Source organism: Enoplosus armatus, chromosome 4 (genome assembly GCF_043641665.1).
Source record: "Enoplosus armatus isolate fEnoArm2 chromosome 4, fEnoArm2.hap1, whole genome shotgun sequence".
Taxonomy (NCBI): domain Eukaryota; kingdom Metazoa; phylum Chordata; class Actinopteri; order Centrarchiformes; family Enoplosidae; genus Enoplosus; species Enoplosus armatus.
The window spans coordinates 12,548,397-12,561,757 of NC_092183.1; the positions used below are offsets into that span (position 1 = coordinate 12,548,397).

Below are 13,361 nucleotides of genomic sequence, written 5' to 3' on the forward strand. Positions count from 1 at the left end.
ATTTACAGCATATATATAAGCTAAAGTAAAATGGCCATCTGCCACACTTAAACATGGAGATTTACACTTGCTTGTATGAAGCACACACACACACACACAGTGATATACCACAGGTGTGAGGCTGAGACAGAACGTTGTAATGCACATTCTCAGGTTGCACCTGAATATTTAACCATCTGAGCTAACGCCTCTCACACACCAACACACAGGTGATAGTGTTACATTCGCACCTCTTGCCATTTCCCTCGGCAGCACTAAAAGTCGTATCAAAATATTGCATCCACCAAAGGCCTGTTTGTGTCTGAGCTGGGTCAGGCTAACCCAAGTTCAAAAGATTTAGGTCACGTATATTAAAAATATCAAGTTATTGCATCATACGTATAAGCTGTAGAAACATATCAAGATGCTTCTTTTCTTTTGATCCTCCTTGTTATAGTTCACCACTATCACTGTCTCCTGCAAGCCCACAAAAAATTTAAACCCCTGCAAAAATCAAAATGTTTTCCAGAGAAGCGGACATTTTAAAAATAGAGGGTATTTGGCAAATCAGACCACTGATGTTGTACAATGTTGTTGTTTGTTCTCTCTTTCCGTCTCGCTGGGCGAATCTGTATATTCCATCTGCAGTTCGCTATAGTGATGACTGATAACACGTGTCTGTGTGTGTGTGTGGTAATAGTGATGAGTGGGGAGCCTGCGACTGGTGGTCCAGACTGGAGGTTTGGCGATAAGCCAGTTGACGATGATCAGTGCAGTGCGGTTACAGCTCCTTGCTAATCCCCTCGGCCTCTGCTTTGTGTTGCAGCCTGTCCAACGACAGCACAGCAGTGTTTCTTAAACTATGGCTCGGAGCACTGAACAGGTTGCAGGCGTGTTTCTTGTAAGAATCACAAAAATACTAGTGTTTTATTTAGACTTTTTACTGTGTAATATAGCAGAACTTTGGCACCAAAATCCCAAACCTTAAGGCTTTTTAAAGTTTGTGACCTTAAGGCTTTTAAAGTTTTTGAGAATTACTGATTAAAAGACTACTGTTAACAACTGTGAATATAAGAAGATAACAGATCTCGGAGCTTCTTTTGATCTTAAAAACAGGGTGAGAGAGCATCAGTGTTGAATTGGTAGCTGTATTGTGGTGCCTCTTCTTTTCTCCTTCTGTGGTTGTCTTTACAATTGACTTGTCATGTAGCCTGAGTCACACTGACAGATTCCAGAGCACTGGCACAAAGAGCTTCTTGTTGTTTGACAGATGTCTCATGAAGACCCAGGACATGTCTGATATAACCGTGATTACATTTCGGTTATCATTTGTATCGTTTCTCACGCCAGCTGGCACAATAGAGGCAGACGAGGCTCTGCCCACAATTGCTTCCTCTTGTAAACAAGCTGGTCGCTGATTTGAATTTGAATTATGAGAATTTGAGCCCTCATGGAGAACTTCTTATAATGTAAATCTTGAAACCATCATGAACCCAGAGGCTGAGACGCAAAGGAAGCTGGCTTTTCTCCTGAAAGTCTGAGAGGTCGACAGTGTGTCACTAGATTGGTTTGGAAATCATGCAAGAAATGAAGTTCGCATGCCCTCTCTACCCTCAATATCTAGGCTACTACAAACGGCCTGCTTTAGCAGTTACTCTACAACAATATCCATATGGAAAATCCATGTAAACCTTTCATCTAATTATCACTATTAAGCTTGTTGCTTCTTACTTTCATTTATTCACATTTATGCTTTTTCTTAATGATATTTTCTGTTTTATAAACTCCAGAAGTATTATTCTCTCTACATTTGTGTTTTTAAAACTTGAGATGTTTCAAGCTTTGTTTTATGGTTTAATTGCCAGATTTTGAGATATCTGCCTCTGAGATTTCTGCTGGTTGATATTTATAATAACCATAACCAATGTTTTCATTTAAACAATTTGAAGTGTGTGGATTTTACAGAGCAACCACATTACTGCCTCTGGAAATAAGTTTTGTTGTTGCTGTTAAATGGTTTTTCAGTGCAGTGTGCACCATGAGCGAAATTCTATTCACCTCCATTGTTTTGAGATGTCATGTCTGAAAACCTTTGTGAATAAATCCAACTTTACCTGCATGGCTAGATTTCACCACAGGTGGAGAAAATATATATTATTTTGTACGTCAGGTGAACCAACCCTTTGAAGTTCTTACTGTAACATCAACGTGTCAACAGGTACAGTTCTGCCAGTATTTAGCACCTGTTTGGAACACCATCCCCTTAACCACTAACACTTGTGTTGTATTACACTGGAACATTATCCTTCATTACAAGCTCCTCTCACACCATGAACAAAAGAGCAGAAGACTCATCTGACTAATGACACTATCCTCTGACTATCAGTTGGCTCTAATGGTTTCCTCTGTTGTCCACAGCTAAAGCTGATGAACTTTTTATGTATATTTTCTCCAGTGGGGTCAGTAACTGGCACTGTCATGGTTAACTCAGGAACGTGTTTAATTGGTCCCAAAGTAGCCATTAGACTACAGTTTACATTTGGCCAAGCCACACTGTGGGTGTTAAAAATGTTTATGCATTAGGTTTTTGACTCTAGTTCTTCAGTACAACTGCATCATCTGTGGCTTGGAAACTAAAATAATGAGTAGAAGAAATAGAAGTAATGGCTGTGGAAAGTGTTGACTCACTCTGTGTGTTCTGCATTTCTAAGCTCAAAATAAGATTCAACCTGGTGCTCATTTTACTTTAAGTTTGATGAAAATATTGATAATGTGGTGCTGGTTTCATATCAAAGATTTTTACTATCATCATGTTACCATGGTGATATGTTCAACATCCAATAGATCAAAATTTCAAGCACAAGGACGTCAGGATTTCAAGTTTCTTATTAATGTCAGCAGAGCAGAACTGTAGAGCTAAACACTGTCAAACTGTATTAATCACCGGCCCTGAGCATGGCTGGTGCATTATGTCTGATTGCAAAATGTCTCACAGAGAATCACTGTGTCGTTTATAAAGATAATGAGTTGCATAAGAAAATATGGGAGACTTGGCTAGCGCAGTTTTGCCTGTAGTTGTTGAACCTGGCTGCACTGACTCACAGCTCAGGACACCGGCAGAGGAAGGGCTGTGAAATGTGAGAGAGCAGGGGATGGATCAGATGTCGACCACACACAGTTAAGCAAGACACGTCTTCTCTTCTCATGTTCTCCAACTCCTACATCATTGTCTTCTCTGGATGTTCGCCACCTTTTAATCATACTGTCTTTTCATTGTCCCCCCTCTCTCTCCCAACATATACTTTATCTCTTAACTCCATTGCTCAATTCTCCCGTGTTGTTTTCTTTATGTTGTAAGATAATTTAACACTCGCCTTTCGTCCATCTATCTTCCATCTCTCCCTGTACGTCTCACCTTCCTTTTATTCTTATACTATAGGTACTGTACTGTAGGTATGGAGGTATGGATACTCCATTCTCTACTGTGTAATGTCTGTTCCTGTCATTTGATAACATCAGATTCTATTCATCTTTTTATATAACAGAGAAGTCCATCCATTATGCTCTATTGTTCCTCTCACTCTTTTACACAAAAAGTGACAGAAATAAAATGATTAATTTCTGCTACCGTTCAGTTTCAAGGTTCAGTTTATGTAATGTATGTTTATGTAATAACTGTATGGAGTAATGTTGGAAAACGTAGACAACTTATGACAGCATGGCTTGTTGTCTGCTAAACTCATCCACAAAGGACTGAGACACTAAATCCTGTGTGTTAGTAATTAGATACAGAAGACACTACACTGTGTAGAATGCATTTATTAACAATTAAATGAGACAATTTTAAAGTGAATACCGTATAAAAATAAAGCTGTAGTTACATTTGTAAAGTGAGGAAATCTTGTTTCGCTAACAGCAATTCATCTGAGACGAAACATGTATTTAGCAGTGAACTATTCTTCTAATCATGAGAACAAAATGTTTTGATGTAGCTTTTCTCACCTCATTAAAAAAACAAAAAAACAGGAAACAATGCAGTGAAATGACACTTAAATTGTAGAACATTGTAAACGTTAAGATACTGAGGAAGGTTTCCTGTGAAGAAAGACATTAAAGGTACCCTGTGGAGTTTTTGACCACTAGCAGCGCTGTAGTTTTGTTTTGTTTGTATTGTGCACGAGTGCAGGCACACAGGCGATGCAATACACCTCCCTGCCACCTGTTTCAGATATTCCACAATTGGTGGCTGTAATAGTGTAAAAGTGTAGCAGTGTGACAATAAAGGCAAAGAATAAGACTGCAAGCTAGTGAGCATGGACGTAAGCAATGCACGACTTATAAATATATAATATAAATTTAAATCGGCTTTGCAAATGTTTTATGAGAAAACAAATGTATTGAAGGATACAGGTGTGCTTTAGTGAGAGAGACTGAATACAAACATAACTTTGTTTACAAGAAAACGCCAGGACACCTTTTAAGATACTGAGGAAGAATTTCCTTTAAAGGTATCCTAAGGAGGTTTTGACCACTAGCAGCGCTGTGGAGCCTTGTTTTTAAGAGTAGTGTAATATGAGGACGCACATGCACGCCCATGAGGATGCGTGCAATGAGATACACATTTCTGGAGATTTCAAATATTTTATATTTTTAAAAATCAGCTTTGCAAATGTTTTATGGGGAAAGAACGTAGCAAGAGGACTCCACAGGTCACCTTTAACATAAGATCCTGATGTGTAAAAGATCATTTTGCAATGTAAACCCAGTCTTTTACTGCTTTTATATGGATATAAATCTTAAACTTTTTTGATTTAAACCTTTGGCACACTCTGAGATATCACATAACAGTAATAAATAACATCTATTCCTTTTATAAAAACAAAATAAATAGCAATAAGTTAATAAATTCAAGATTTCATAAATACATTTCATATGTGTATAACTTTTTCCATGTAACATATGTGCTGTACAGTAGACAGAATGAGTCTGCTGAATCATCCGTTGTGTCTGATTTCAGTCCTTTAGGTTGAGTATCCATGGAAACATTTAAAATCACACTGAACACATTAGCGATGTAAGGTGTAAAGGAAATTGTGAATGTTGTGATTGAGCTGAGGAGTAGAAGAAGAAGAAGAGGATCATTAGGAATCATCCCTTTGGAGTCGAAAGTCCTTATTTACTCCTTTACTGATGGTCTCAAGTCATACACGGCCACACACACCAGAAGGTTTCTTCACAGGGAGAAAAATCAGAAGAAAAAACACTCAACATCATACTTCTAAGTGGGAGTGAATGTAAAATTACACAAAGCCTGACAGCAGCTCACACTCCCTACACACAACCACATTTCCTGGCAGAGTGCTTCCTCACGGTGTGGTAGACGAGGTTGTCGTCCAGAAACGAGAGGTCATCGTCAAACGCTATTGGTCGACAGCAAGCCTGGGGGGGCGTGTCTTTGGGAGGAAGCCTCCTGTTGTGAGCGAGGTTGTAAAGGATTTTGTCGTAGTTGGTCTCGGACTTCCTGCAAGGTCCAGAGCAGTACCTGAATATCATTTCCTCGCTGGAGCGGTAGCCCAGACCGAGGTCCGACACATTGAGGTGGATCTGTTTGAGCACACATCCCTGTCCTCGTCCATTACCTCGTCCTCCCCTAACCTTCCTCCCTGTCTCCCCCACTCTAGCTCCTCCTCTTCCTCGTTCTGGCTGTCTCGCCGCCTTCTTCCTCTCCCTTCTGTGTCGACTCCTGCTGCTCAAGTTTTCTTTGGAGGGGGAGGAGGTGGTGGAGGAGGAGGTAGATGAGGACACGGTGGATGAGGAGGAGCGGCGTATTCTACTGATGGTCACTTTGATGAAGTCCACCACGTCTTCAAACTCGTTTGGGGGGGGCTCCTCCATGGTATCTGAAACACATTAAGGGAAATGGCACTCTTACAAGGACGTATCAGATTGGACAGCACATATTGTTTCACTTTAACACAACACACTGGCTATAGGACAGATGGAGCGTGTTCGAAACTACACATGCAAATGCAGAAGTGGTAGGCCAACACATTGTTTTTTTCTGCAGAGGAATTCCATTTGAACTGATTCATCCAAGTTACAAATAGATCCCATTTCTTATTTATGCACCAGACAGTTGTATGTTTGAGTGAACTGGTAGCATTAAAGATACAGCAGCCTCTGTAGCCTTGTAGTCATTACACTAGAGCTAAAACAATTAATCCATCAGTGGATCGACAGCAATTTTAACAATTGATGAACTGTTAAGTCATTTTTCTATAGAAAAAATTCTTCAGCAAACTGAGCGTGATTAGGTTTTAGACTGTTAGTCCAACTGAACAAGCTATATGAAGACGTCACCGTGTGCTTTAGGAAATTGTGAAAGGTGTCTTTATATTTACATCACAACATTTATATAAACGAAACAATGATTCGATTAATTGAGAAAATAATTAATCAATAATAAGAATGAATGAGCATGTTTTAAGTGAGTGTTGTACACTGTGGTAAAGGTATGAAGAGAGTAACATCACCAGCTCTGAATGAGGAAGGCCTGATTGATAAGAAGGTTACATGCCAGCATGAGACTTCCCTGCAAATCTTTCAACAACTGGATCATGCACTGTGACATAGTCCATTTAAATAATTAATTTTAAATAATAATAATAAATAATAATTTAGTATCAAATTCAGTCTGCATTGCATTTCCATTTTGTCTGAAGTGAACTTATGCCGAAAGAGTGACCAGTTCCAAATGTTTTCAATTTTGTAGTTAGGGTAATTTTTTTCTATTGGACACAGATAACAATGTCATAATTTCTTTAAATGACTTCTGCGGAAGGTTTTTGGCACTTTGGGCACTCCATACAAAAACCACAGGCTCTTACATTTTTCTCCTCCAGCCAGCGTCTCTTCCCAGTCCGCTGGATCCGCCTCAGCGCGGCTGATGCCCGGGGAAGCGACAGACAGGCGGATCTGAACCGGCGGGAGCTCCAGGGGACTCTCGGCGGCGCGCCCTCTCCTCTCGGCGGACGTGGACCGGAGCAGCGAGCTGGCGTGCACGGCGCTCAGCAGTATCAAACAAGTGGTCAGGCTATCCCATAACTTCATTGTCCACTTCAGTCCGACAGAAGGACATGGCGCAATGCAAAATCAACAGGTATCATCTGGCAAACGCGATAAACAGCATATTGTTTAATAGTTGGAGAGGAGAAGGTGGGGGCGCACTCGTCAGCTCGGGTTCCTGCCACTGAAAACGGGGAGGATGAATGTATTATTGTCTGCGTACTGTAAACTGCACGCTATCACTCACATGCCAGCTGGCAAACGCTGTGCAGCGTGGCGCAACATCCAAGGAGGCACGAAACCAAAGGCAGGAGCGCAAAACACGCAGCCAAGACGTCCCTCTGAAGTTGTTTGCAAGCCGACGGATCCAACGACGCCTGGAAGACAAATGAATCCCAGTTTGCAGTCCTTCACTCGGGGTTTCATTCAGTGTGCACCCTGCAGTCACGTTGACTCCTGTTCATCCCCACTCACCATCCACCCTGCCTGAGCCGCGAGGAGACGGAGAGGTCTAACAGCAGAGGTGGGGAGTGGTGCTGACGTCTGATGGTCCATCCTCTGCTTCTTCCTGTCTCCACCCATGCAGACTACACAGAGAGCTGGAGTCCAAATCTATGATTGGAGTTGAGGTGCAGAATTGTTGAGGGTTGGAGGAGTCATATTATGGAAGAGGCTCGGTCTGTGTACTCAGATGGCTGACAGGGAGAGAGAAGTTTCACACTTTCCACTAACAGCTCTCCAGATTCCCCATCCTGCTCTTTGTGTTTGGTTGATATTGGAAGTGAAACGTGTTTCTAATCAGCCAGTCAAAACAGACCGAGTAGATTGTGTTGCCACTTGTGACCACAGTGTGCTTGAAATCATGCTGTTTTGCAGTTGATGAGCAGATGACATTTAGCACCAAGGGGCTCTGAGCTGATATCCCTTACAGGAACTGGAATCTGACAGTGGAAAACATTATTTTGGTTGCATGGTTTTGCATAATCCAAGGTGTAGAATGTAATTTCTTGTCAAGACTTCTTTTTGCACAACTTTTTGGCAGCATGTAAAGAACCACTGGCTCAAAAGGTGCAAAATAACTTTTTAAAGACATCTTAAACTCTGTTGAATAATGCATTATCCTAAACATTATCTGATTTTTGCATGTTTGAATTTTGGTAAAGATCTGTTTCTATGTGAAATGCCATGTTATGATATAATCTTGCTGGGACACACAACAAACTATATATATATATATATATATATATATATATATGGATCAGTTTACTGTACATGTGGTTTGGGAGTGATCCTGTTATTCAGATTATACAACTGCAAACTGCCGTTGGAAGCCCAGGCTGTAAACCAGCCACAGTGAGTGTCAATCAGAAACTCAGAACTTTACATTATATTTAGCTGCAGATTAAATCATCCCATTTTCACGTCGAGGCCTTCAGTGAAAGAACGTCAGTGAGACTGTAAAGTAAATTCCATCTTTTTATCTATCCATTTGTTGTTATTCATCTCTGTCTCGCTCATAATTTTTTATTAGAGAACAGAACAAGGCAGAGATGTGGGCGAAACTGTGTTTGATGATTGAAAGCAGAGTAAAGATGAGTGAAAGTGATCTGAGGAGTTTATGTGCCTGCGTGTCAAGTGCTCTCCGTCCAAGAGTAGTTAAAAGTTGTTTATTTCACTTTAGTCTGCGTCACAGTCAAACTAACTGCACCCACACAGCTGTAATGTTTCAAGACTTTTTGTTCAGGGTAAGCAGAACTAATAGTACATATCTATGATAATGTATGCCACATGATTATATTTGATTCAGTGTCCAGCTGGAACAGGGTCCTCTTCAGTTATATGGAGATGAGCAACGCAGAGACTAAACCATCACTGCAATCATTTATGCATTAAAGTGTTTCAGCGAGCAGATTTCATTTCTCAGATTTGGTCTTTTGTGACATCAGGATCAAGTGTTTTTTTGATTTTGTCCACCAGGGACTTCAGTTAGGAAGTTGTAAGACACATTGAATCCCTGCAAATGTGCAGACCTTTCTTGACTTTGTGTTGTTCATTGTTATGAACAAGAAGATGTTGCATTTTGTTCTTCTGCAGTGATAAAATGTACCACTGTTCTTGAGCACACTAACTTTTTTACCCCCAGCAAAATCTTTCCAGGAAGAAGAGAAATGTTGCTGTTTGCTCTCCAGCAGAACTGGATGAAGCTGTTTCCTCTAGGGTATCTAGCTCCCCAGCTTTACAAGGTGGATGTGAAATACATGTTGTGGATCCGTATGCATGTGTATACGTCAAGGGTGCACGTCCGAGTGTAGTGTTTCATGATGAATCATGCTTGTGTCAGTGCATGCACACATGTTGGCCACATTGTTTTGTAATCACTTCACTACGCTGAACATGCAAAAACCATTTGAGCATCCAAATATGCTGTAAAGTCGTACAGAATAACAGTTGTCTTCCGCTTAGAAGTTGGTCTACTAATCACTCAGAAGAGGTCTCCCTTTGCACTGACTTCCTCGCTTAACTGTATGGAAATTCATCATCCTCAAGCAATTACACCCTTGCAAGCCGCAAATACACCAAACAGATGTCCATTTCCCTTCTTGCTATGGATGAAGGCTAATCGGAGGCTGATGTGCAATTGAATCTGTCATCCATTTTTGGGGCTCAGTTTGACTCTCACGTAATAGGCTAATTGCACAGGTCATTTCACCCGTCATTATCAGCCAACATGAAACTGCAGCCCCAGAATGGCTTATGGGAGGGAGGAGTTGACAGCTGGAATGGACGTCTGATTTGGGACATGGCTGCCGGTGTAGTAATTAGCAGAAAAAAGAATATCCTGACTCTCCACACTGACAGGGAGAGTAGGGAGATCAGTGATAATGTGTCCTGTAGTCCTGTTTTCTACATTTACACGTGTTTTAATCTCATACTTAGAGGGGAGGAGAAACTGCGCTTGTTGTTAGCTGAGCTACAGGCATGGCAATGTTGGTCAGTCCACCACTTTAGTCCAGACTGAAATATCTCAACAACTGTTGGATGGATTGCCTGAAATTCCCCCAGAGCATGAATCCTTATAACTTTGGTGGTCCCCTGTGTCAAAGTTTTCACTTTTCACTTATCCAGAGAAATTTATCGTCTACATGATGAAATGGCACAACATTTTGTATAAACAGTTATCGTTCCCAGGTGATGTGTCCTAATGGCTTTGGAGATCCCTTGACGTTTCCCCCAGTTTGATGAGTTTGACGTTTGTGTTTTTGAATGAAATGTCTCAAAAACTGATTGATAGATTGACATGAAACTTGGTACGCACATTCATGTCCCCATCAGGATGGCTTGTAATAACTTTGGTGACTCCTTAACTTTTCATCTAGATCTATCATCAGGTCAAATGTTCAAATGTTAGCATGCTAACACGCTAAACTAGGATTGTAAACACATACCTGTTAAACATCAGCATGTTAGCACTGTCATTGTGAGCATGTTAGCATTCAGCTCAAAGCGCTGACGTACAGCCTCACAGAGCTGCTAGCACGGGTGTAGACTCTTAGTCGTGTTTTACTTTGCCAGATAGATTTACAATTACATCCAGCTTGTGAATTTACCCAAACAACTACCAGGATTATGGCTCAGGGGCAGGGGAAACTGATCACCTTTAAGTCCTAAAAGTCAACTTTAAGCATGGTGGGCTCAGTTCACTTTGGATTCACTTAATTCAGGATGTGGACTTGCATCAAATTAACATTTAGAATGGGAAGTTACCAATAATAGGAAAATAACAAACAATTATTGTACAGTTATTAGCAAATCATCTGGTCTATAACCTTGATTTCCTTTGGCATGGTACTTAGAGTAACTGTTTTAGAGGAAGTAAAGACTAACAGACATTAAGGCTCATGTTTGTTGCACCAAATCATTCAAGAGTTGTTTTTTACTCGGTTTGAGTGCAAAAAGTAAGACGTTCCCTTGCTGATGATTTTATCGCTATTCATAGATTTGGGTGCTGGATAGATCATTGTGTACATGGTAAAAAGCACCTCCTTGGGGAGCCACAGTGGTGCTTAGAAAGTAATCCACACCATATGTACTCTGTTGCTGCTGGAGCCTCGGGGTGAGAGTGATCAGGCTACGGGAGCTGTGAGAGTGGATGCCGTCTGCTGGGCTGAACCACTGGGAGTCGGCTCAGAAATGTTAAGATGGGGTCAATAACTGTTATGATGTTTATACTAGACCATTTAAATAGACCATTTACTCCATGTTTGTCTCCAGTTTTCTAATTAGTGTGACATTATTGCCTGCTAGGTCGCTGTGTGAAACCTAAATGTCATGATTCCATTTGATGAAGTACAGGTGGAGAACATTACACTCAGTCATTTCTAATGCAGATAAGAAACCGGGTTGAAAACGCTGAACCTCCAGATGTGGTGACTGCTCACACACATGCACATGCATGTAGGACTTAAATGCTGCCACTAGTGGGCACTGTTTACCACTGTTATAATCAATGTGTTACACATTTACAGCATCACACAGCTCCTTACACCTGAGAGTAATCTTTTCTGTTTTTTTCTTTCCTCATCTCTTATTTGAATACGCAGACTTACAGATTTAAAATCAATGTAGTAATCTGTTTTTGAGGTTGGGGTATGACAGCATTACAGAAATGTGCTCGAAAGGACAAAACCATTGATGCAAATGAAGACTAATATCAATTTAACGTGATATTTTTAGTGTGGCGAGAAAGAACAAATTAGTTCTCCAAACATCCAACAAATCATGTCACAGGCCTTTGACTACAGGCTGTTGTTTTTCTCATTGGGAGAAACAATTTTCTAAACCACCAGTCTGGTTCATTTGCTTGAGTTTGATTGAATTTAACAGTAACAAATTGGACGAGGCTAATATGAAAGCCACCTTGTGTTCCCCTCTTGGTTTGATTAAAGCTCGGTTCCCAGAGTTGAAAATTGTTTCAATAATAAAAAAAATAGAGATAGATGGACTGGTTGTTTGTACGACGAAGTTGTGTGAAAAGATTTGGTTCTTTGGTTTTCTATGTCTGCACCTGCCACTGCATTGGTTTCTCTTTCTGCTGCTGTTTTTTCTCCTCCGTCTCTCCGTGAAGTCCTGTGTGTTTGTGTTTGACCAGGAGATGGAACCAGTGAGTTCAGTGAGCGGTGACCCTCATGTGGGACACTGCTCATTATCTCACTAAACCTTTATATGTTAGTCTTTAGCCATAATCATCCTCAGTTGTAACGTTGTCGAGTTCCCTGAAAGCTCCCCTCAGTCCACACTGCTGAGTTTTTAAAAGTTAGATCCAAAGAGGAAGTTATAGTTCTGGTATAGTTTTGGTATCCACTAAAACAACGCTCACTACTCATTTTGGTTTATTAAACTTTTTTTTAGGCTAAAATTGGTACAGATTTTTATTGTCAGTAGCTGAAATTTGGTGCTTCCTGTCACATATTTTAACCCCACAGATTGAATCCTGGTAGAGTGTAAAATAAAAATAAAAAGAACAACACTACCCAAGTCAACTGAGTAGTGTTACATTGAATAATAGCACAGAGAATAAAGATTCTTATCTCTAATTTTATCTAGTATATCAGTGCCTGAACCCGTCGTTAAAGCATAAAATGGATTTTATAAAAATCACAGAACAGGTGTGAATAGAGCGAGAAAGTCCTGAAAACATTTGATCTCTGTTATTCCAACTTAACTAAGCGCAGACAAAAAATGTCAGCTTCCTTTTGTCCACACAGTGTGGAGTCTCGATATTTCACTCATTGTATCTCGCTCTGACCTCTGCAGAGGTGTACTGCTCTGACTGTTTGTGTAATATTCTGTGATTGGTCGACGATAGCAGGTGAAGAAACTGGAATAATCAGATCACATTTTGCCTCTGTGACCCAGAGCGTACATGATTAATATAAGTGGCACATGTGGAGAAGGACGGAAGCAAGTAGAATATAAATAAACACAACTGTGAGGCGTGCAGTAAGATTGATATGATGTTGTATTTGTTCTGAAGGTCTTTGATTAGGTTTGACGGTGTGATTTTCTTTTGGTGATAAAACTGATAGCTGCATATCATAAAGGAGATAAACATAACAAAGACTTGTAAGACAGTAGTGTTGGTGCTTTTGATTAGACTTTTTTTTAAATCTATTTACCTTTCTCCAAATTACTCCTTTTTTACCAAATGTCCTTTTCAGATACTGATAGATAGCAAGACCAATACTGGACTTTTGACATGTCTGTAACACTTAACTTCAACCCCCTGTCTCATTTAGAATTTCTAAGTAGTATAACAT

At 40.4% G+C, this 13,361-nt stretch overlaps 1 protein-coding gene across 1 annotated transcript; it reads right to left on the minus strand.

Annotated features, from left to right (window-relative positions):
- Positions 1-5,310: 5,310 nt before the first annotated feature.
- LOC139284568 (glial cell line-derived neurotrophic factor-like) lies at positions 5,311-7,089 on the minus strand. The gene is made up of 2 exons (XM_070904884.1): positions 6,867-7,089; positions 5,311-5,879 (listed from the first exon to the last, which is right to left on the minus strand). The coding sequence occupies exons 1-2, from the start codon at positions 7,087-7,089 to the stop codon at positions 5,311-5,313; spliced, it is 792 nt and encodes a 263-aa protein (XP_070760985.1).
- Between the last annotated feature and the right edge of the window lie 6,272 nt (positions 7,090-13,361).